Genomic DNA, 21,198 nt, shown 5'->3' with positions numbered 1-21,198 from the left:
TTGTTTCTTGGATAATGCTAGAGAAATTAAATTTATAGACAAAATTTTGTAAACTAAATTACAGAAAGTTGATGATTGGATTATTGCTTAAACGTTGATAAACTGAACCATACTCATTTGGAAATAAAACAGGGTGAGGTTGGGCTAGTAGTCACGGTTTAAAAAATGGAACCGGACCTAACCCGAACCGTTTGAAACAGGCCAGTTCCAAATCCAATTGAAAAACCTAGTTCAGAATTTCGGAAGACAGAAAATCCCAATTCTAGAACCAAAATGCAGAAATTCCTAACTTGAACCAAGATTTAGAAAATCCTAAATCTAAAATTTTGTATCCACCTAATTTCCCAACTAGTACCAAATGTAGAAAAAACCAAATCAAAGAAAGAACAAAAAAAATCTCACTAATGTTTTGACTAAAAAGGAACAAAATCACTTTGATCTTGCATGTAAATTAGGCGCGCGAGTTACGACAGAAAGACCGGGATATGTTCGAGAATCGAATCTGTGTGCTAAATAATTTTTGGGGATGTGTTATTCACATACCTCATTTTACTTCTCACACATCCTTGATAATTTCTATTCGTTGATCTTCTTCAATTATAGAAAATAAAAAATGTGTATGAGAAGTAAAATGGTATGCGTGAATATCACGTCCCAATAATTTTTTTCCACACCCAACAGAAGGACACGTGTCCCAAATGAGGACAAAAGGTCAGTTTGCTTGGAATTTGGTTTGGTGGAGCCAAATTCAATTTTGGATGGATATTTACCAAACTACCCCTCAGAGTGTCCGGCTACCAAATATGATTGGGCCAAGTTCAAAAATATAAACCCATCACCATCACAAGCCATTTCCACATTTTTCCTGTGTGTTTGTCTGAGCTGTAAACCTTGGACTCAAAAACTGAAAGAGAGAGAAAGTGAGAGGAGAGAGAAAAGGAAAGTTTTTTGGGCAGTGGGTCTGAAAAAGTTTGTGTCTTGAGAGAGAATTTTGGGATTTGGATTGGTGGTGGGAAGAGAAGATTGATTATTGGGTGTGTGAATTTTTTTGGGGGGATGGCAACATTTGCAGGGACGACGCAGAAGTGCAAAGCATGTGAGAAGACAGTATACTTGGTTGATCAGCTCACTGCTGACAAGAAAATCTACCACAAGGCTTGCTTCAGATGCCACCACTGCAAGGGCACCCTCAAGGTATATACACACTCACTTTAGCTTTTATTTCATGGTTTCTGATGCTTTTTTGCTTCTTTTTGTGCTCAATAAGTGATTTACTGAATTGGTTTTTTTTTGTTTTATTTTATTTTATTAAATTGTGAGATTTGATGATCATGGTGGAATTGGATGGACTTGTTTGATAAATATAAGAAGCTATTTAGCTGCTTAGAGTCCTGGTTAGCACAAGCAATTGACTGATCTTTGGATGTGGGCATAGATCCATTGGGGATTGAATTGTAATTTTGTGTCTTGCAATGCTGTGTTAAGGATTGAGATCTCTACATTTGATACATCTTAAATTTACCTGCATTGACTCTGTTCTTGAAGTGCTTTTTCCTAAATTCTACACATTTGAGAAAGTGCTTTCTCTGTTGGTAGAAGTAAGATTGATTTTGAATTGTGAGTTTGATCAAGAATGGTAATTCACCCCAGTATCAATTTTACCCTCCAAATTAAACTTGATCAAGAACCTCTGTAAGGCCAAATACTTGTTCAAAACACAGAAGGTATTGAGTATCAAGCTGAGGGAAACAACTATTCTGCAATTTTCACCTTAGCATTGAATGTTGGTAGCAATGTGCTCACTAGATTGCCAACCATGAATCCATGATGTCTTCTAGGTTTCCGAATTGTCATATAGGTTCTCAAAAACAGAGTTTTTGAAATCGAGTGGACCCTTTTAGAGTTAATGTTGTTTCGAATTTGAAATTTGTATGTTATTCAGAAACAAGGCACCTGCTTGTCACATTGAATTCTGTGTGAATGTTTGATCTTTTAAAAATGGAAAAGTTTAACTCTGCTTCTCTTGTTGTAGGTGTGATATTTATGAGATGTCTGATACGTTTATCCTTATTTACTTCTGTCTGTGCAGCTCAGTAACTATTCCTCCTTTGAGGGTGTTTTATATTGCAAGCCTCACTTTGATCAGCTATTTAAGATGACTGGCAGCTTGGATAAAAGTTTTGAAGGTGATAAGCTGCTCAAGTTGTCTTAACACATATTTTCGTATGCTTATAACTTCTGGCTAATTTGTAATGTTGGATTATTTTTTTTCTCCCAATTATTGTTTTATAGGTATACCAAAAACTGTTCGAGAAAGATCCGATCAGGTACCTGCCTTCACCTGCTAACTCTTTTGCGTTTTCCTTCATAGAATTTTCCAAGTTAATTGAAAAAAAGTAATTTATTTATGGGATTTAACCCTTCTTTGTGGAAGTTTTTATATTTACGCTAACTATTTCCAGTACACAGACCAACAGTAAAGTTTCGAACTTATTTGCTGGTACTCAAGACAAGTGTGTTGCTTGCAAGAAAACAGTTTACCTTATCGAAAAGGTAGATTTCTGTTTCAACATAACGATGAGCTTCCTCAATCCAAACTATATGTCAGCTCTCTTGGATCTGTCCCTTTCCCATATAAACAATTGCCGATGTTAAAATGCGTTATTAATATATAGACGGTGTGACATTGTAGAATCCTGCATTCTATAACCTGCTTACTTCTTGTTCCAGGTGGCTGTTGACGGCACATCATACCATAAACCTTGCTTCAGGTGCAGTCATGGAGGCTGTGTGATCAGTCCATCAAACTATGTAGCTCATGAGCATCGTCTCTACTGCAGGCATCACCATAGCCAACTCTTCAAGGAGAAGGGAAACTTCAGCCAGCTTAGCAAGCATGACGAAGTTAAAGAGGTGACTGAGAATACAGACGCAGAGGCTTAGTAATTCTATCAAAACTTTTCACACTGAGACTGATCACTCTCACCGCGGAGTTTCTGAGCAAGAGTCCAACTTGTAGCATGTACAAGAAGATCTATTCAGGTTCTGTTTTTTTCTATTTCTATGTAATGTGTTGCACTGTCGGGTACAAAAATTTGTATTGCTGCATTGTTGCAAATTTTTGAGTTTGAGTTTGAGTTTGAATGGATGATATACTGCAAGTTAATGCATAGTTTTCGAATAGAATAGCTATTGGCCGTAATTTCTTATTTATCTTTCATCCTCATCCTTGCCTAAGAAATCCAACTTTCTGTCACCTCTTCTTAAATTTCTTAGTATATATATACATCCTTCCTCAATGTAGAAGTTGACGGACTTGCCAATAGGAGCCATGTATTTGTATTCTGCATAAAGGACTGGTTGGTTTCTTCAGTTCCGAACAGCAAAGGCTTGAAAATTTGATTGAAAACTAAATATGCAGACGTGCATATTGGATAGAGCGGATGTGCTTTTTCCTATATATCTGAGTTCAAAATTTCAAATCTCACTCCCACAGTTTAAATTAGTTTAAACTAGATTATCACTTGTATTTTGAAAAAGTGAACACTAAATGCAAGAACTTATAAATTGTAATACTTTATTGGAAGTGTGGAATTTTTGGCAGCGGAACACCAAGTGTTATAATACAAGTAGTTAAATATTTGAAAAAAAAACCGGTACACCAAGTGTCATAATACAAGTGGTTGGATATTTGAAAAAAAATATTTCCAACCACTCGTATTATGACACTTGATGACCAGGCGTGATCACGACACATTGAAAAATCTCTCTCAATTACACTATTATAGTAGGAATATTTTCAAATAGCATCATTATAGTAGAAAATACTATCACCGTAGTTTGTATGAAGATCATCTACATATTATGTGGATATTGTCGATGTTCCCCCAATATACTAATACCAAATAGTCTCGTATAGTCAGGATATCATACACCTAACGTGTCGAGAAGCTATTATTATTGGTTGAAAAATGATAACCACACTATTTTTTTTCTCCTACGCATTTTTCGTTATTTTTTTCCCATTAAATTGAAAAGAGAAGACAATGTGTAATTATCGTTTCTCAGTTAATTTTGTGAATTTCCTAAATTGATGGTGTTGTTGGAGAGATCTTCCTAAACAAAAGACAGGCCTAAAACATGAGAGATTTTTTAGTGTGATCGGAATACAGGGTGATACACCACATGTCACAAATGGTGAGATATATGTGTTTAAAAGTTAACAACTTAAATATTAAAATTTTCTACCATTTATATAAAAATATGTGATATACCACTCGTATTCCGATTACAATGATAAATTTCTCCTCAAACATTTTGTGATAACCCTCTAGGCCAAGAACTTTTGTTGATTGTTATGGGCTTGCCCCACTTTTTCCCCCCAAAAGTCCACTTTCCCTTGGTACGCACACGAATTAAATGTTTGGAGAACTTGTTCATATGCTAGTGCATGCTGGTTTTGCAAGAAAGATGAATGCCCCAGAGGGTTCTCTCTCACTCTCTGTCTTATATATAAAGAAAGGAGTAGGATTCCCTCCTCTCTTTTTTTCCCTCTCTTTCCCTTCCTTCCTATTTGAACGGTCACGGTTAAGCCACGTCAACATCTTATATTAATTTTGAACGGTCACAGTTAAGTCACGTCAACATCTTATATTAATTTTTTATAGCAAGAGAAAGACAAAATAAGAGAATGTGAGAGGAGGAGATGGAAGGGGATGGAAAGAGGAGGGAAGAGAATCATATTCCATAAAGAAAAGTATCTCTGCAACCATTTTGAAAAAATAATTGTAGATTAAGTCTCTTTGAAATGAAGTAACTGGATGCAGCTAAAAGAGATAGTGAGAAGAAAGTAAGGTATATTTAGAAAGAACTCAAAGTGTTCTTCTCAGGGAAGAAGTCATAGATTTGTTTGGATGGGAACATTTTCAAACAAAAATGTTACAAATTAAGAAGTTAAAGAATTTATTAAACAAAATACTTTTCTATAAGATTTTTCATACAACATATTGCAATATCTCTCGACGCATTTTTCATGTTTTGAAAGCGTTGCATGACAACTTCATTACCATTACTATCAAATATCTCTCTGATTTCTTATTCAATTCTTTAGAAATTTCATGACCAAAAATGTTCTTTCAACTTTGGCAGTAGCTATGAAAGAGTTAATGCTAATGTCAAAAACAAGTAAACTAATGATGCACCTCGCTAATGTCACTAGTATGTTTTTTTTTTTTTTCACCAAAAAAACTTAGTTGGGGAATCTGCCCCTTGGGCCCAAGGTGGCTCCATCCTTAAGTGTTCTTTAAAGGGTTGGTTACGAAAACCACTTGCATCTGTTCGAATCTTCCTTCCGATAAATTAGAGTGGTTTAAAATATCATTTTTGTTAACAGAAAAGGGGATAGCCTAGATTAAGCAACCCAAAAATATGCATGGCATATTGAGAAAGTGGGCAACAATGGCAAACGAGTGGGATATCACTTATTTCATGGAATAATCTGAGGACCCCAGAATCCCTAAAAAATGCATAAATAATCAACTGAGAGAGTAAGTTGCATGCCTAAGCAAAAGCAGCCTCGTGTGAGCTGTTTGCAATTGTCTTGTCCTACTTCAAAAGCTCTTCATGTGGAGAAATTTTTAATTGTGACGGAAACACGGATGTTACATTATATGTTTTTCTATAAGTGGTCGAAAATTTTATTTTTTAAGTTATTAACTTTTTAACACACACATCTCATTATTTATTTAATTATATGTGATGTATCATCTCATGTGCCTGTCACATTGAAAAATCTCTCATTCATATGAGCGAAGTGGAGCAAATAAATTTAAAAAACAATAAAAATAAAAAGGAAAAGCGAAAAGCCGTCTTTTGCTTTGTTATTTTTGGTCTGTCTTGCTCTGATACAACGAATGGCAAAAAGATGAGGAATCAAATCAATGATGTTGTGTTGTTGGGAAGTTTCCTTTTTACCTTTGCGTTTGCGTTTACATTGGTTAGAAGATGTCAAAAAGTACAGGCTTTTGATGATTAAAGCTAACTTTGCAACCTTATATAGCTAGCAGCTTACTGTTGTTTTGTTTTGCTGATTGAGAATATTTTCTGTAGTTGGATGCTGAGATATTTCTTCCCTTTAAACATCTTAATTTGAGTATAATTAGGAAGTATGACTCATCTGTAACGGAATATATATATCAGTCACGTGTTATATACGATGTGACATGCTTTTATTTCATTCCTCACTTGAGTTACATGAGAAAGAATACAATATTTTTTCTTGTTCTTTACGTGAATCACGTGAAGTGAGATATAACGTAGAGGTATGGAGGACGTGTACACCTGGTCCCGGAATAAGTAAGCTTTCGGGTAATTATATGAGACATTAGGGACATGGATATAATTACATTATCCCTAGATCTGCAGCCTGACTATGATGGCTGTGTGCATGCAGCATTATATGATAAAAATTTTACTTTTTCCATCTCTTCTTGACATATATAGCAGCTTTCATAGAATCAAAATTCTTTATCTGAAATTTTGTACAACAATTTGGTAGTTGTCTGAAACTTAAACTTAGCCTGATTTGGAGGAGATTAATTCTTACATGTAATGAAGGATAAATCTCCATCACTCTATCTCTCGCTCATAAAGCCGCGTCATTCAATCTCACTCAATATCATATCGCTGCTTTTAATTCGAGAGATGTTCTTACTTGTAATAGGATGAATCTCCATCACCTTATCTCGCTCATTAAATGCGATGCGATATAATGAGTGAGATAAGATTGGTGATCCATTACTCTAAATTTTTTCTCTTAAATCTTGATATGAACAAATTCTGAACCTTTGGCCATTATATATTCTGGTTCAAAAGCAATCTGCAAGGTATGATTCGTGAGCTAGTAAACTAAATTTATTTAACAACTATTAATTAACCAAGGAACCAAATCAAACCAAAGCAATTTTCTTCTTGAACTAAACTTTCATTTAAAAAAAAAAAAATTCTCTTCACTAATTAATTCTAGACATTCCACCCCTTTCTGTACACAACTTAACCCAAATCCCTTCACCTGAAGACCACCCCTTTCTACCTGCACTCTTAAATGTGCCCTGCTGGTTTTTCAAATCAAAAGAACTCCTCATGCTGCACATCAGGAGGAGCTTTGATCTTCATCTTCTGCAGGTGGAGTACTGATTGATCCACTACTACTCCACTGAGTTGCTTACGCGTCATGTGGGAAGATTAGGAGACATTGATATCTCGACTTGCAGCCTCTGAGATGCTGTGTAATGAGGGCTGCCACGTTCTTGATGTTGTTGCTGTTCTTGGTCGGTGGGCTCTCTCACGTTTGTTATTCACCTGTTGAAAATGTTTGACATGATTAATTAGATAGTGATTTTCACTTAATCAGTGCATTAACAGCACAATTAATCCAAATTAATATTTATTTATTTATTGGTTCCTTCAATTATTTATTGATTATATTTGTTTATACATTTAGCACAGTACTGAAGGGAGTTTCAAAGCATTTTATAATTTTGTTTATTTATTCATCTACTTAATGATTTAGGCCGTTACAGGAGGAAAACTCATTGCTCTTTCCCTGATTTTATGCTGATTTAACAAATCAAGGAATCTTCTTTAGTTATGAACTTGTCTAAATAATTATTTTTCACTAAAAACATGATTAGTCAACAAAATGAGATTGACCACTTCAAGCACAATCAAAGCTCAGCTCAAAAGGAAGGGGTTTGCAGTTCAGTGATTAAGAGCGTTTAACTTTAAATCTGAGATTTTGTTTTCGACTTCCGTCAAAAGAAAAAGGCTTAAGTTCAGTAATTAAGAGCGTTTGACCCTAAACTTGAAGTTTTGTGTTCAACTCCTAGTTGATTAAGAGACTCGCCATGTATGCAATTGTAAAAGAGAATCTATTCGAAATGTGACAGAGGGATCAGATGTACGGACCTAATTAATAATCAAGGAGGATAAATTTGTTAAATCAAATTTTAATTACCTGGATGTCCTTCTCCAGCAGCTCAGAAGTCTCAGATCTTCTGCCTGATGTCAGAACTTGCTTCTCTCTCATCACCCTCTCTACTTGTGGCTGCTGCTCTCCTTCCACCCGATGATTGTTATTTCTCTTCACCTTCGCTTGTTTCTTTGCCCACAATCCCTTCATCACTTCTAAAAACCCAAAAACCACGATTTAATTAAACTCTCACAATTTAAAAGGATAAGTGAGTACAAAAATAAGAAGATTAAACCTAACAAAGTGCGGGAATTTGAATTAAGCTAGTTGGTTATGATAGTGTGCCGCTTTAACTAAGGATTATGGCAATCTGTCGCCCTCAACTCTAGTTGGTAAGGACTGTGTATCATAACCTCAACCATAACCAATCCTTAGTTGCCGACTTAGTTGGTCAAGGTCGTCCCGTTGATTAGAATAGTTTAGAATAGTATTACAGAAATTGAGCAAAAAGTGCAAACCTTGAGTGGCGATGAGTCTGTAAACTTTGCCAAGAACAAGAGATTCGGTTGGCCTGAGGAGCTTTATGCGCGTCACTCGAACCGAAGAAGCGGTATTCTTGTTGTCGTTTGGACTCGAATTCTTGTATTTCCGGTCACCGCCAGTGTCGGTGGTGGGATTGGAGGGACACAAGGTGGTGGAGATGAGAAGAGCAACATAGTGGCCAGGGTTCATCTTCATGATCTCACTTGCACTCACTTCCCCATAGAACTTCTCTTCTTTCCCACTTGGGTGTTGTACTACCAGTGTTGCTGCATCAATTGCCTGACAATTTCCCATTTCTCCCTCTAGTTCCTCTCTCTCTCCTCTCTCTCCTCTCTCTCTCTCTCTCTCTCTCTCTCTCTAGAGTGAAGTTGAAGAAAAGGGATGAGAAGATAGGGGAAAGAGGACGTGGTTTGAGCTCTACAACAAGCTCTTTATAGCCACCCACCAACATCCACTTACCATCCTTTGCATATCCTTGCTTATATTACTTCTGTAATTAAGGTCCAAAAGATAATTAAGGTCTGATTAGGGTTAGTTTAGTGATTTAGGTCCAATTTTCTATGACGTGGAGATATGTAATTGGCTGGCTGGACAAAAGAGAAGTTTGGACCCTACAAGGGTGGTTGCTTAATAGATGCTTTGAAAAAACAATTAGATGCTTAACAACTGCGACAAGTCGTCTAACGTTTGGGCGTTACTGCCACTTCACCAGATGAAAGAACAGCATCACAACATTATGTTTCTCCCACGCGTCTGTGTTGATAAAAATGCACGCAACAGTCAAAAAAATTCTTAGGTATAATCGATGCTACTAGATTGCATAAAAATTATCTACACTACTAGATTTTTATTGTTCATGCCGAAAATGAAATAGTCATGCAAAAATTAAATATTATGTTTTTGTTCATGAGGATCGACTTGAGTCCAGACTTAGAATATTATGTCGTAGCTCCTTTTTCAACCAAAGAATATTATCTTTACATTAATAACATTGATTGAAAATTTGATTCTCACCTCCCAAATATCGTTTCACTACATTATTGGTTTTGCTCTATATATTTACATTTTAGGATGATATTAGAGCTAGATTATAAAAACGATTTCATATGCTCTCGCGTCTTAGCGATTAAGAATAAAAATATATTATTTTAGACCATGTTTGCTTACAGCAAATATGAATTGGAATCATTTTGACTTTCGAGTTTTTTGCGTTTATTAAACTATGGCTGTGAAAATTATTTCACTTCTTAACTTTTCCATATGTAAACACATATTGAATTGAAATAATTGAGTTTACATTTTAAAATTCGTAATCAAATACCAAAAATCAAGAATTATATCAACTAGAACCACCACGGGATGGCCCAGTGGTTGGGGACAAATACTAGGCCCGTATTCCACACAACACGTCTTGAGTTCGATTCTTGTCATTGGTGAAAGATGCTGGCCAAGAAGAGGTTGAAATGCCTCTGTGGATTTTTCTAGTCCCTGAAAAGATGGACTGACGTGGCGAAACCACCAATTGGTCCCCTTTAAAAAAACGAATTATATCAACTAGGAAGTAGGGATACTACCTTGCCTCTCATATTTCTACATTTTCCAATTCCCTCTTCTCACAATTATGTTAAGTAAACATGTGCTCTTATATATTAAATCACCTTAACATCAAGTTCAAAAGTAAGTGACGATTCAATTGGTCACCTAATGGCCAAGAGAACATTCACATCGATTTTTTTTTCCTCAATAACTGAATATATATTTTTCCACTTTATTTTTATTTTTTATCGTTAAATCTTTACTTCATAACGAAGGCCTTAAATTGTAATCCACATATGGTTCCATCAGAAAACTAAGACCTACCAACATTGTGACTTTTCAATTCCAAAACGTATTGATAAATTTAAAAGCTACCAATAGCATGCCCCATATAAATTAATATAATTCTATAGGACCACAAATGAAAAAGACCCCATAAATATCAAAGAGCATCAAACAATAATAATAATAATAACAATTCATTTTATTATATTCCATTATTGCACGCCCTCATGCCTAGCGTGACACTGTACCAGAAGCCATTAGACCACCAGACCAGGACGCTGCCGTTTTGTTTCGCATTGCCCATCAAACACGACCAAAAGAGAAGAAGATAACAAAGCGTGAGCACTGTTTCCAGTTTCAGTTTTTAGGGTTTCCTACAAAACCTGGATAAAAACGTGAAGAAGCTTTGCGGTTTCTTTGAGGGAGGTGGTGTGGCCCCATAGGTCATGCTGCTGAACTAGCTAGGATTCCCTCTCCTCCAATTAACCTCTTTTTTTCTCTTTTTTTTTTATTTAAATAGTCACAATTAAATAACGTTAACATCTTGTGTTTTTATAAAGAGAGAAAGATAGAAAAATGATAGAGGATAGGAGAGAAAAGGGAAGAGATTTGGATGGAAGAAAATCCTACATCCATGTTATTTGGATTCACAGTTTGAGAAGTCTCAGCTTTAGAACACGTGACATGAGTACGTGTCGCATGCATGTGAGCGGATCGGAGCTTCGGTCGCTCTGATTTACCGTTTACGTTACAAAAGGACTTCCCTAAAGTGGTAGCCAAAGCTCGGGCTTCTGGCTTTCTGCTTCTGCTTTTTTTATTTTCTTTCCATGGCGGCCAACCAAAGCAACATCTTCGGATTAGAAAAACAATCTCCTGCGCATGCTCATCTTCTGCCATGTTTATTTGCTTAAACTAGGGAAGTCAGAAAGAGTGGCGATAAAGAATTCGAGTAGGTAAATCCTAACATATAACTATACATCTCAGTATTTATCGTGGAGTTTAGTGTATGTCATACATTATGATATGATAAAAATACTTAAGATAATGTATATTCCCCAAGTATAAATTAAGAATTTGTAATGCTGGAAATGTCTTAGTTTCACATGTGTTAGTAAACGTAGAGAAGGTAAACATAGAAAATGTCAAAAACTGAAATAGTTGGAATATTTATTTCAACTATTTTTAAGTACGTAAACATATCATTTTTACAGATTCAATACCTCTTGTTTTTATATCTATAGTAAGGAGAGATCAAAACGTAGGAAGAGACTCCGAGACACTTTTTTTTTCAATAAAACATTATTAAAAATTCAAACTTTGAACATTTCAAGAACAAACCTCAAAAGGATGACGCTAAGAGACCATCTAAGACCATATGATGTGGTAATTAATGGTTGGATTTCTTGTTTAAATCATTAAGAATGTATCCAACCATTATCCATCACATTATATGATCTGCTAAATATGATCTAAAAATATGATCTCCCTAACATTTTTCATATAGTAATAGCATGTAATACAATGCATTCGTTCTCTTCATTATTTTCTAATAAGATTTTGACAAGCATTATTTGAAGCTTTTAGGATTTAGAGGTAACCACTGTATCATATGATTGCTTAGGGGAAATAATTGTGTTTCAAAATCCCTCTCCATGCTTGACCAATTGCCATGATATTGCAATGGGGTCGGGACCACTTTAAGGTTCCATGCTCGGTTGTTGATAGGAGCAAACAATAGTCATACTACAAGATCAAGGAAAAGTGGAACCACCACTCTATCTGATTTTTCTGTCTCTGAAATATGGCTAGCAATTGATATGGTCTCTCCTATATCTGCCTTAAAAATGATTTTTGTATCAACTTTAGTCTTACAAATTAATCACCAAAATCCTATATTATTTTAAATTAATATTATTTTTAGTTGCTACTAATTTTTACGCAAGATAATGTTTTTGTTTCTCGGAAGGAAGTTATAAGAACGGAAATATAAAAATAAGTGTTTTATCACTAAAGTTTTTGCTAATTTGGCTTCACATCGGTATTAATTAATGGGACAGATTCTTGACACTATTTTTTTTATAGAATTTTTTACTTCTATTATTGTGGAGTCCACTCCCTAATGTATTTTAACGATCCAGACATCTATCTTTTAAAATGTCATTCAAAGATCATCCTTACAAAAAATTAAACAAATCCAAAACTATTAATACATATTCATTTGTACGGAAGGAAATTGACAAATGTGGTTATACAAAGGAACCCTAAAGCATTCATTCAACGGTCATATGTAGTTTCAGATTTAGATGATCTTTGGTAGACATGATCTTTGAAAGAAGATCTAAAAGATAGACGGTTCGGACCATTGAAATACATATGAAGTGGCCTCACAAAAACTTTTGAAAAACTTGTGTAAAAAGAGCGATGTTACGTAATCTCCCATTAGTTAATATATCAAATTGCAATGGCTAGATTTGTACACATATTTTGACTATTTTACGATAATCGAATGCAATGCCTAGATTTTTACACATATTCAATTCCATAACAGTAGGAAATATATAAAAATCGGTTATTGGTGTAAATGCACTTTCTTGTTTTACATTTGTGCACATGCTTGGCCAATCTCATGTGAAATCAAGAATGATATCACGTGACAAATTGTACATTTCAAAATCTTGAAATACTACACATGACAAGAGGAGGTATTCTGATTATAATTAACAAAAGCATATATTTAGTGGTAAAAGCTTGCAAATCCAGAAAGAAATTCATTAAAACTTGGACATCTACCCGGGAAAACCCACATTAGTATAGGTGCAATTGGAGTGGAGAAACAGTAATCATTCAGCATCATACAACTTTGACTCTTGTAACTAGATCTTAATCTCATAATTAACAAACTAAGATTATTGCTTAGCTTTAATCTTAGTTAAATCTTATACTGTCACATCATAGTCCGCATAGCAAGATATTGTCCTATATTAAAGCAAAATTTTCATCAAGTTGGTTCTTCTGTATCCTAGATCGTAAACATTATATGAAAGATATTGATCAACATATTACAACCAAATTCATATATATAATATATACATATACACACATAGAGAAAGAAAATGAACAACTGGAGTGGAAAAGTCAGAGTCGAAAAGAGAGTTCCTCACTTCTTTTTCTCATTCAAAACTAAATGTGATAGTTGTAACTACATAATTTTTACTTCAATCACCGGATATGCTTATGTTATCCATGCCAAAAACGAATGGATTGCAATTGACTTCCTCTTCCCTTTTCATGAATTGAAGTGGGTGGATCGTGGATAGGAACAGTAACAATAGTGTAGGTCCAATTGCCATTCCCTTGGCATGCATTCGACGCTCTCTCTCTAATTGGACCTCCCACCAAACAGCAGCAGCTAGGAGATGAGTGTTTCCTGGGAATTTTTGTATGGTCCGACTTGTTTTTTGTTTCTTTCCCATTCTGTATTAATTTGTAGGTCCCATGCATTGTCATTTCCATTAGGCAATAAAACGTTGGATTTCTATTAATTTCCCATACCAAACAGCAAATAGGATGTCGGGAGATTTGATTAATTTGCTGGTTTTTGTTTCTTCTGTTTTTTGTACCCCTAATCTGTGACCAAAAGCCATGAAGATATCCTAATAAAATTCTCTCGCTTGTATTTTAAGTAGTTTTCTCTTCTTCTTTTTTTAAGGTGAGTTTTGGCGCAACGGAAATGTTGCTCATTTGTTACTGAAAGTTTATGGGTTGAAATCGTAAAAACAGTCTCTTTACAAAATAAGGATAAGGCTATGTACTATAAACGTTGCTCCGACCCTTACAAAACGGAGAGCGTTGTTAATTTGGAATGGACGTTTTTTTCTTTTCTTTTTTGAATTATTAAAAATAAGTGCTTAAATTGGTGAAGTGGTCGTCGAGTAAGACGTCTCCTCTTTATTCCGAACATAAGAATTTTTATCAAATTGAATTATGGGCTGTCTAGTTTATCACCCTTAATCATCACCTTTGGAAAATTTCTCCTACTTTTTGGGAGATTTTCAGATAATTTAGAATGATGCCAGCTTCGGTTCTCCTTGTGAATAACTGTGAGTCAGATGTTAATTTGTTGGAGATCGACAGACTTGAGCAGCTGTTAAATGTTGATGCATTACAAGATGAGCAAATGAATCTAGTACCCCTCGAGAATAACTAACACATTTTTATTTTCTTTTTAACCAGGTTGGCTGTTTGTTTGTTCAATTAACCAATGGTCAAGTGGCAAGGATGAACATATGTAGGTTGGAATTAAAGAATCTCCTATCAAAGAGATACCTATGCTCTAATCTGCTTGCTAATTGGAGTGGGATTTAAGTGGGTATGGTGTAATTGGGCTCTAAGAAATTGTCTGGATCAACCACACTACAGTGGGTCTCACCATATTTTGGATCCACCAATAACACAGATAATTGAATTCATTCCAAATCCAAATCTGATATATCCAAATGCTCCTCCAACTTGTTAGATGGACCACAAAGTTTTTTTATGTTATGTTCTTTTCTTGGTCCATAAAAAAAAATAATAAAAAATAAAAATAAAAAATAAACCAATCTAAACTGTGAAGAGGGAAAATTGGTCTCGGTTTTATTGAGAGGAGCACATTTGTTTTAGTTATTGTAGCTACGCCAACTTCTATAGTTCCATGTGGAAAGTGGAAGTTGGTCTCGGTTTTATTGAGAGGAGCACATTCGCTTTAGTTAATGTAGTTACGCCCCCGTTTGCAGTTCTATGGTATTAGTTAGCTAACCAACAAATGCGCTTTAGTTAATGTAGTTAACTAGCCAACACATGCGCTTTATTGAGAGGAGCACATTCGCTTTAGTTAATGTAGTTACGCCCGCGTATTCAATTCTATGGTATTAGTTAACTAGCCAACACTTGCAGATGCAAGACATTGAATCTTCATGTAAATGCAAACTAAGTCATGAAAAATCAGTAGCATATCTGATATCCTTGTTCGCGAATTCCGCGAACAAGGATCCAAAGATCAAGAATCTCGACGTATAAACAAAAGCATACTAAAAAATCGCCGACCTTAGACTCGCTTACGGAACATGGTTATGTTAAGCGGGAACGCCTGTCGAGACTACAATTTCCTAATGTGATCAAGGAAGTGTTGACAATCAGGGTGTGCCACCAAATTTCCAGATGTCTTTGAGACAGTGAATAGTAACATCAAACATATGAAAAAATGAAATAAAATTGGAGAGCACACAACTGCTTCAGTGCTAACTTTAATCGACACCCCCAGTTGGATTTACGAACTACAACAACATCCTATTTAGGGAAAGATAAATCTTATATATCAGCAAAGAAACAGAGGGATCACAGATAAGTTATCGAGAGCTTGGGATGGATATCAGTACACACCGTAACCGCGCTTCCCCTTTAAAAACTCCAAACCACGAGCTTCTTCATACGGATGGGAAGTACTTGTTTAGATTGAATGGTAGCGAATAAAACTCCTCACTCCTTGAATCCCCCTTGAAGGACCGGAACTTGTTCCACCACGTTTTACCTCGGTCTTTCTTAACTGAACTATCCTTTCGTTGCAGCGTGTTGTCCAAGAAATATGCGACGCAGCCTGCGACAAAAGCTTCTGATTGTAGAGGGACATTGATCATATCGTTGAACTGCCAAAAACAGGTGAGCATTTATGTTAGTGAAGATCATAGCAAATAATTGCATGATTCAAGGAAATCTATACGGGTTTTTTACAATAGTTGCATACCCATCTTCCTCCTGTGTGGACTGGACCGTATCCGTTGATGGCGGTGTACTCATTGAAGTACTGTGGCACGGACAAGCCAATGAAGATAGAGAAGCCCAATATGAACTTTGTTCGGAAGCTGTTCAGGTTGCAGAACTGAAGAAAGCTAAGACCTCCGGCACCTGTGAATGCATGATTAAATGGAATAAATACATCATATAATAATCTGATATAAAAATGAACGAGCCATCTATGTCTGCTAGCACATGTCAAATGAGCTGGACATACCAACATATGCAAAGAACAGACAGTACAAAGCAGCAAAGATTGGCCCTGGAATCGACGCGAAGAGTGCTCCAAATTTGCCTGTACAATGATGAAATGTTGAGTAACAGAAACAAAACAGTCGCAAATAGTTGCCACCATTACATAAATTATAATGTACAATCAAATCAGAATACCTCATACGTTAATAACTTACCCAGAATGGAGAAAAATATCATGAAACCAGCAGATATTTGCACAACCCTTCGACTGCCAACACGCGTCAACGCCAAAAGACCAGCATTTTCACTGTTCAGAGACAAAGGGAAGTCTCAGAACTAAGGGAGAAACTCTAAATTCCACTTGATGAAGTAGGATGTTTATACAGCATAAATGTTTACTATTGAGAGTCTTACACAGATACTGAGGATCCAGTCGCAGTTCCAAACAAGCCCGAAACCAGAATGCCAACTCCCTGAGAAAAGCATTTACACAATTATTTACACAAGAGCGCGAAGTGTTTTGGGAGAGCATGATCATTCGACAATTCAAAATGCACAACTGAATCCAATATGCAGGGAGAGAAAATACAACTGCATTATATTTTGCTCTTCAGTATAACGGAAAGATAGCATTGATAGATTGATGCACATTCAGGTTTGGAAGCATCAGAGAAGTTTATGTTGAAGAAAATCGTAGAAAAATAAAATTCACATATAGATAAGCTTTATACCTGCCAACCAACTCCACGGCTCAGAATAGCAGGTGGCACTGGAGTTGCACTAGCATATCTTGACACAGCGATGAAAGCACCAGTGGACTGTTTTATCAATTAATAGAGAGTAATGAAGATTATGAATTTTGGCTTATCAACTAATATCAGTTTAAGAGAACAAGAAGGTAAGGAGTACAAACCTCAACAAGTGCAACTAAAGCCGCTGCCATCATAGCAAAGGCTTCACCAGCATCAAAGGAAGGTGCTCCCCATTGGAAGGGATATGGAACTCTAATCCTGTAAACCCAGATTCTAATAAGGATTCATTTCCAACAAATGTTGGTACCAATCAAAACGTAAGCCATGCTAGTGACCAAATATTTACTATTTAACGAAGGCAAATCAAGGATTTAAACGTCATAATATGTCTTAAATTCCTGTTAAAACTGTATTAAGAACACATTTCATACTAACCACGGAGCAGCATTTATAAGTCCAGCACGATCAGTACGGCAGCTTGTCTGTGTTTTTGGGCCGGTACCATTATATGCTCCACCAACAGTGAGTAGGTGAGCATATATCCACACAATCACCACGGAAAATATGACAGCGAAACGATCAAATATAGGCTTTCCTCTGTGAATTATGTGGGGCATATACTGCATCAACATTGCAAAAACAATATTAGCCTTACAAGAATAATTTTCCCTAAGGTTACCAAGATAACAGCCACAAAGGCAAGAGACATAATATAAGGATTCAAACAGGTTTAAGGACCATCACCTGAGAAATAAATACTACAATGACAAGCTCTGGCAGTCCAATCTCCACACATTTGGCAAGCTAAATATCCAGGAGAAGCATTAAGAAATAATTGTCAGAACATTATTCACCATAATTATGCACCCATACACATCTCAGAAGAACACTTACCACTGGAAAACCTAACTCGTAGAGTCCAAAACCAACCATTGCTACCAAAGGAACAACTGAAAGTGGGCTTAAAAACCTGAAGAAATTTTTTTGTAGAGCTTTAATCACCATGACCATTTAAGCTTAGCAAGAAAACTGAAATATTTCTGTATGAATCTCACAAGTACCATACTAATTTTTCTAACAACCACAATTGAGTGCCACTTATTTAGAACCAACCTTACAACATTACGCCAAAGGCCACTGAAGCCTAAGACTATCTGAAGAGTTGAAGCAACAATAAGAGCACCCTGGATTGCCCGCATTGTCCTCTTAAATTTCTGAAATGAAAGACATTAAATCATAGTCACAAGCTGCAAGCCTACAGTAAAGTCTGTGCAGATAAGCATGAGAATTGTCGATATTTGAATGCATAAAACTCATCTTCCCTTTAAAATTTAGAAAACAATTACTGTTCTAGTAAGTGGTACATCAGCACTTAGTGTATGCCTTCCAGCAAGTTCATTTGACACATATCAAAAACAACTACAGTTACCTGATGAATCCTTTTGTTATGCACCAGGTGACAATCAATTAGGTTTATAAAATGACTTCAAAAGAAACGGGATGGACTTCAGAACAAACCTCTATAGGGTCTTGACTATCACTGAATCGACCATTTGACACATATCAAAAACAACTACAGTTACCTGATGAATCCTTTTGTTATGCACCAGGTGACAATCAATTAGGTTTATAAAATGACTTCAAAAGAAACGGGATGGACTTCAGAACAAACCTCTATAGGGTCTTGACTATCACTGAATCGACCATTTGACACATATCAAAAACAACTACAGTTACCTGATGAATCCTTTTGTTATGCACCAGGTGACAATCAATTAGGTTTATAAAATGACTTCAAAAGAAACGGGATGGACTTCAGAACAAACCTCTATAGGGTCTTGACTATCACTGAATCGACCAGCTAATATGATGGAAATTGTGGTCGGGACAAACGTATACGACCCTCCAATCACTGCGGGTAGTCTAGTCCCAAACAAAGTCTGTTGCAATGTGTTCAAACCAGCCACAAAAAGCAGGGTCTGGATCACCTTGGCCTTCTCTTCCTATAACAATAGCGCGAGACATGTTTATACATATATACCGGTGGTCAATTTTGAAGAAAAGTACAAAATATGGCTTATGTCAATTAGAATTTGTGCAAAAAGTTCTTTGGATCTTACATTTCCTCCTCCCATCTGGGGAACAAGAGCACTGGGGATGAGAACTGAAGTTCCAAGCATCACAAGGTAGTGTTGAAAACCAAGGAGAATGGCATCGGCTGGACCAAAAATGAGCCGTGATTTTGTTAAATCCTTTATGACTAACAAATTAAGTAATAACAGGATTTAAGAGTAATGACGTTCAACTGCACTACAAAATTAAAACTACCCAATATCTGAAATGTGACATGTTCAAATCGAATTCCTTTAATTCCTTAACATATAAAGGCGGTAAAACAGAACTTAGAGAACCATTACCAAAGAGTAACGGAAGTGCTTTGCCAAAGCCGAAAAGAGATTCGAGAAACCATAGCCGAATGCTAATTTGGTGGGAATCAGTTTGACTAGAGATCCGGCCATGATAGAATCTTAGCTACCGACTAATGAAAAACAAGATACCGGGTTCCCAAAAAAGTACTAACACTTAATCAGTAAAGCTACCCAAGCAAAGAATAGACAAATAAGCAATTAACAAAATATAGTAAAGATTAAAACAAATCCCTCCAGAAACGCAATTCCAATAAAAAAAAGGAAAGAAGGGGAAGAAGAAAGTAAATTTCTTTTAGAAAAACAAAAGCACATAGAATTTCGACTTTCTATATCCTTTTCAAAAAGTGGTATCTACCAAAGAAAAAGCTACTTTCAACAATTAAAATACAGGAATCTCGTGCCCTAAATAAATAAATTAAAGAGTGGAATGATCTAACAAAATAAATAAATTAAAGAGTGGAATGATCCAACACCCGCTTCAGATATACCAAAAAGATCCAAAAGAATCACACCCAGAAACTAAAGATCCGTCATTTATCTTACAATACCATTAATACGTGAAAAAAAACTTAGAAATTTAGAATCCCAAATAGCAAAACAAGTAAAATAACTATTGAATGTGGGATTAGAGGCACTCACGCCATGGAGGTGGACTTGTAATGCAGTAAGAAATGTTGGGTAGCTGTTCTTTTGGTGGATGTGGTTGTGGCTCATCCACTTTTGCAGCTCCGCCGCCGCCTCCGCCTGCCATGATCCCTCCTCTGAACTTGCTTTATCTCACTAGAAAAACACCAGAAACACTATGAAAACCCAAATCTAAGCAAAACCCAGATCCCAAATCTGGCAAAAACCCCACTGAAGTGAGCAGAAACAGGGGGAACAGTCAGCAGAGTGATGATCCAAAAGATTGAACAAATCACATGTATAACCCACTAAACTACCAAATAATAGAGATGGGAACTGTGAAAATAATTAAAAATTAGAAAGCAGAGAGTGATGGTGTAACAAGAAGCTTGATGGAGTGTTCAAAGAGGGAATACTAATTTGCACAAAGAAAATAATCGGGAAAAGCAAAAAGAGAAGCAGAAAAGCACCTTTTTTTAAACAACAGCAAGAAGCTGAAGCAAAAGCCAAAGTATATGACAGTGGGAAGCTCTCCTCTGAAGTCAAAAATCCATATACCCCACACACCTACAAGCTGTTAACTCAGATGGGTGTAGAGAGAGAGTATAGAGAGAGAGAGAGAGAGAGAGAGAGAGAGAGAGAGGAACAAATCCGAGTGTTTAGAGGAGCAAAAGCACAGTAAACCAGTTAAAAGGGAAGGAGATGAAGATAGAAGAGGAACGTGAAATGATATAGAAAAGTAAAGTGTTGAGATTGAGAGCAGCAAAAATGGATTATTGTACTCTTCACTTTCTCTCTCTACGAGCCAATAATCATTGTACACACCAACTACATGAACAGCTCCTTCTAAAATTAAAATACCCTATACCAAACCTCATTTATTGATCTCTACATAAAATAATTATTTACTAATACCACAATATAACGGTGAAAGGAGAAAGCTTACAAGAGGTTATAAGAGGTTCAGTTACTATCATATTACGACTAGCTTTGTAGCGAAATCTCAACTTTCTTCAATTTATATGTACTTATA

The 21,198-nt window shown here is 36.0% G+C and overlaps 3 protein-coding genes across 4 annotated transcripts; 1 reads left to right on the top strand and 2 right to left on the bottom strand.

Annotated features, from left to right (window-relative positions):
• The first annotated feature begins 851 nt into the window (after positions 1 to 851).
• LOC126626236 (LIM domain-containing protein WLIM1-like) lies at positions 852 to 3,202 on the top strand. The gene is made up of 5 exons (XM_050295480.1): positions 852 to 1,194; positions 2,090 to 2,186; positions 2,293 to 2,327; positions 2,470 to 2,553; positions 2,731 to 3,202. The coding sequence occupies exons 1-5, from the start codon at positions 1,057 to 1,059 to the stop codon at positions 2,941 to 2,943; spliced, it is 567 nt and encodes a 188-aa protein (XP_050151437.1). The 5' UTR covers positions 852 to 1,056; the 3' UTR covers positions 2,944 to 3,202.
• Positions 3,203 to 6,890: 3,688 nt separating this feature from the next.
• Positions 6,891 to 8,929, bottom strand: LOC126626235 (uncharacterized). Its single transcript, XM_050295479.1, has 3 exons — positions 8,488 to 8,929; positions 8,015 to 8,184; positions 6,891 to 7,359 (listed from the first exon to the last, which is right to left on the bottom strand). Exons 1-3 carry the CDS (start codon positions 8,804 to 8,806, stop codon positions 7,243 to 7,245), a joined length of 606 nt encoding a protein of 201 aa, XP_050151436.1. The 5' UTR covers positions 8,807 to 8,929; the 3' UTR covers positions 6,891 to 7,242.
• Positions 8,930 to 15,515: 6,586 nt separating this feature from the next.
• LOC126626234 (nucleobase-ascorbate transporter 6-like) lies at positions 15,516 to 20,935 on the bottom strand. 2 transcript variants are annotated; one of them, XM_050295477.1, is made up of 15 exons: positions 20,636 to 20,935; positions 20,181 to 20,321; positions 19,233 to 19,330; positions 18,939 to 19,115; positions 18,226 to 18,326; positions 18,007 to 18,082; positions 17,857 to 17,916; positions 17,548 to 17,732; positions 17,274 to 17,370; positions 17,092 to 17,178; positions 16,775 to 16,833; positions 16,576 to 16,667; positions 16,383 to 16,460; positions 16,116 to 16,276; positions 15,516 to 16,017 (listed from the first exon to the last, which is right to left on the bottom strand). In XM_050295477.1, exons 2-15 carry the CDS (start codon positions 20,290 to 20,292, stop codon positions 15,799 to 15,801), a joined length of 1,602 nt encoding a protein of 533 aa, XP_050151434.1. In that variant the 5' UTR covers positions 20,293 to 20,321; positions 20,636 to 20,935; the 3' UTR covers positions 15,516 to 15,798. The 2 variants fall into 2 exon arrangements, with proteins under 2 accessions (XP_050151434.1, XP_050151435.1); XM_050295478.1 differs by lacking the exon at positions 20,636 to 20,935 and having other exon boundaries at positions 20,181 to 20,599.
• Positions 20,936 to 21,198: the final 263 nt, after the last annotated feature.

The sequence above is a fragment of the Malus sylvestris genome, chromosome 6, assembly GCF_916048215.2.
Source record: "Malus sylvestris chromosome 6, drMalSylv7.2, whole genome shotgun sequence".
Classification (NCBI taxonomy): Eukaryota; Viridiplantae; Streptophyta; class Magnoliopsida; order Rosales; family Rosaceae; genus Malus; species Malus sylvestris.
This window is presented reverse-complemented; position numbering and strand designations above follow the sequence as displayed.

Excerpts from the sequence above, each read along its gene's own strand:
- LOC126626235 (XM_050295479.1), bottom strand. The coding sequence starts at position 8,806 with ATGGGAAATTGTCAGGCAATTGATGCAGCAACACTGGTAGTACAACAC. Across the intron at positions 8,185-8,487 it reads CAGACTCATCGCCACTCAAG|AAGTGATGAAGGGATTGTGG; the intron begins GTTTGCACTTTT and ends TTGGGTTTTTAG. Across the intron at positions 7,360-8,014 it reads TGCTGGAGAAGGACATCCAG|GTGAATAACAAACGTGAGAG; the intron begins GTAATTAAAATT and ends CATTTTCAACAG.
- LOC126626234 (XM_050295477.1), bottom strand. The coding sequence starts at position 20,292 with ATGGCAGGCGGAGGCGGCGGCGGAGCTGCAAAAGTGGATGAGCCACAA. Across the intron at positions 17,179-17,273 it reads CTTTAGTTGCACTTGTTGAG|TCCACTGGTGCTTTCATCGC; the intron begins GTTTGTACTCCT and ends TTGATAAAACAG. Across the intron at positions 16,834-17,091 it reads GCCGTGGAGTTGGTTGGCAG|GGAGTTGGCATTCTGGTTTC; the intron begins GTATAAAGCTTA and ends TGCTTTTCTCAG.
- LOC126626236 (XM_050295480.1), top strand. The coding sequence starts at position 1,057 with ATGGCAACATTTGCAGGGACGACGCAGAAGTGCAAAGCATGTGAGAAG. Across the intron at positions 2,187-2,292 it reads CTTGGATAAAAGTTTTGAAG|GTATACCAAAAACTGTTCGA; the intron begins GTGATAAGCTGC and ends ATTGTTTTATAG. Across the intron at positions 2,328-2,469 it reads TTCGAGAAAGATCCGATCAG|ACCAACAGTAAAGTTTCGAA; the intron begins GTACCTGCCTTC and ends TCCAGTACACAG.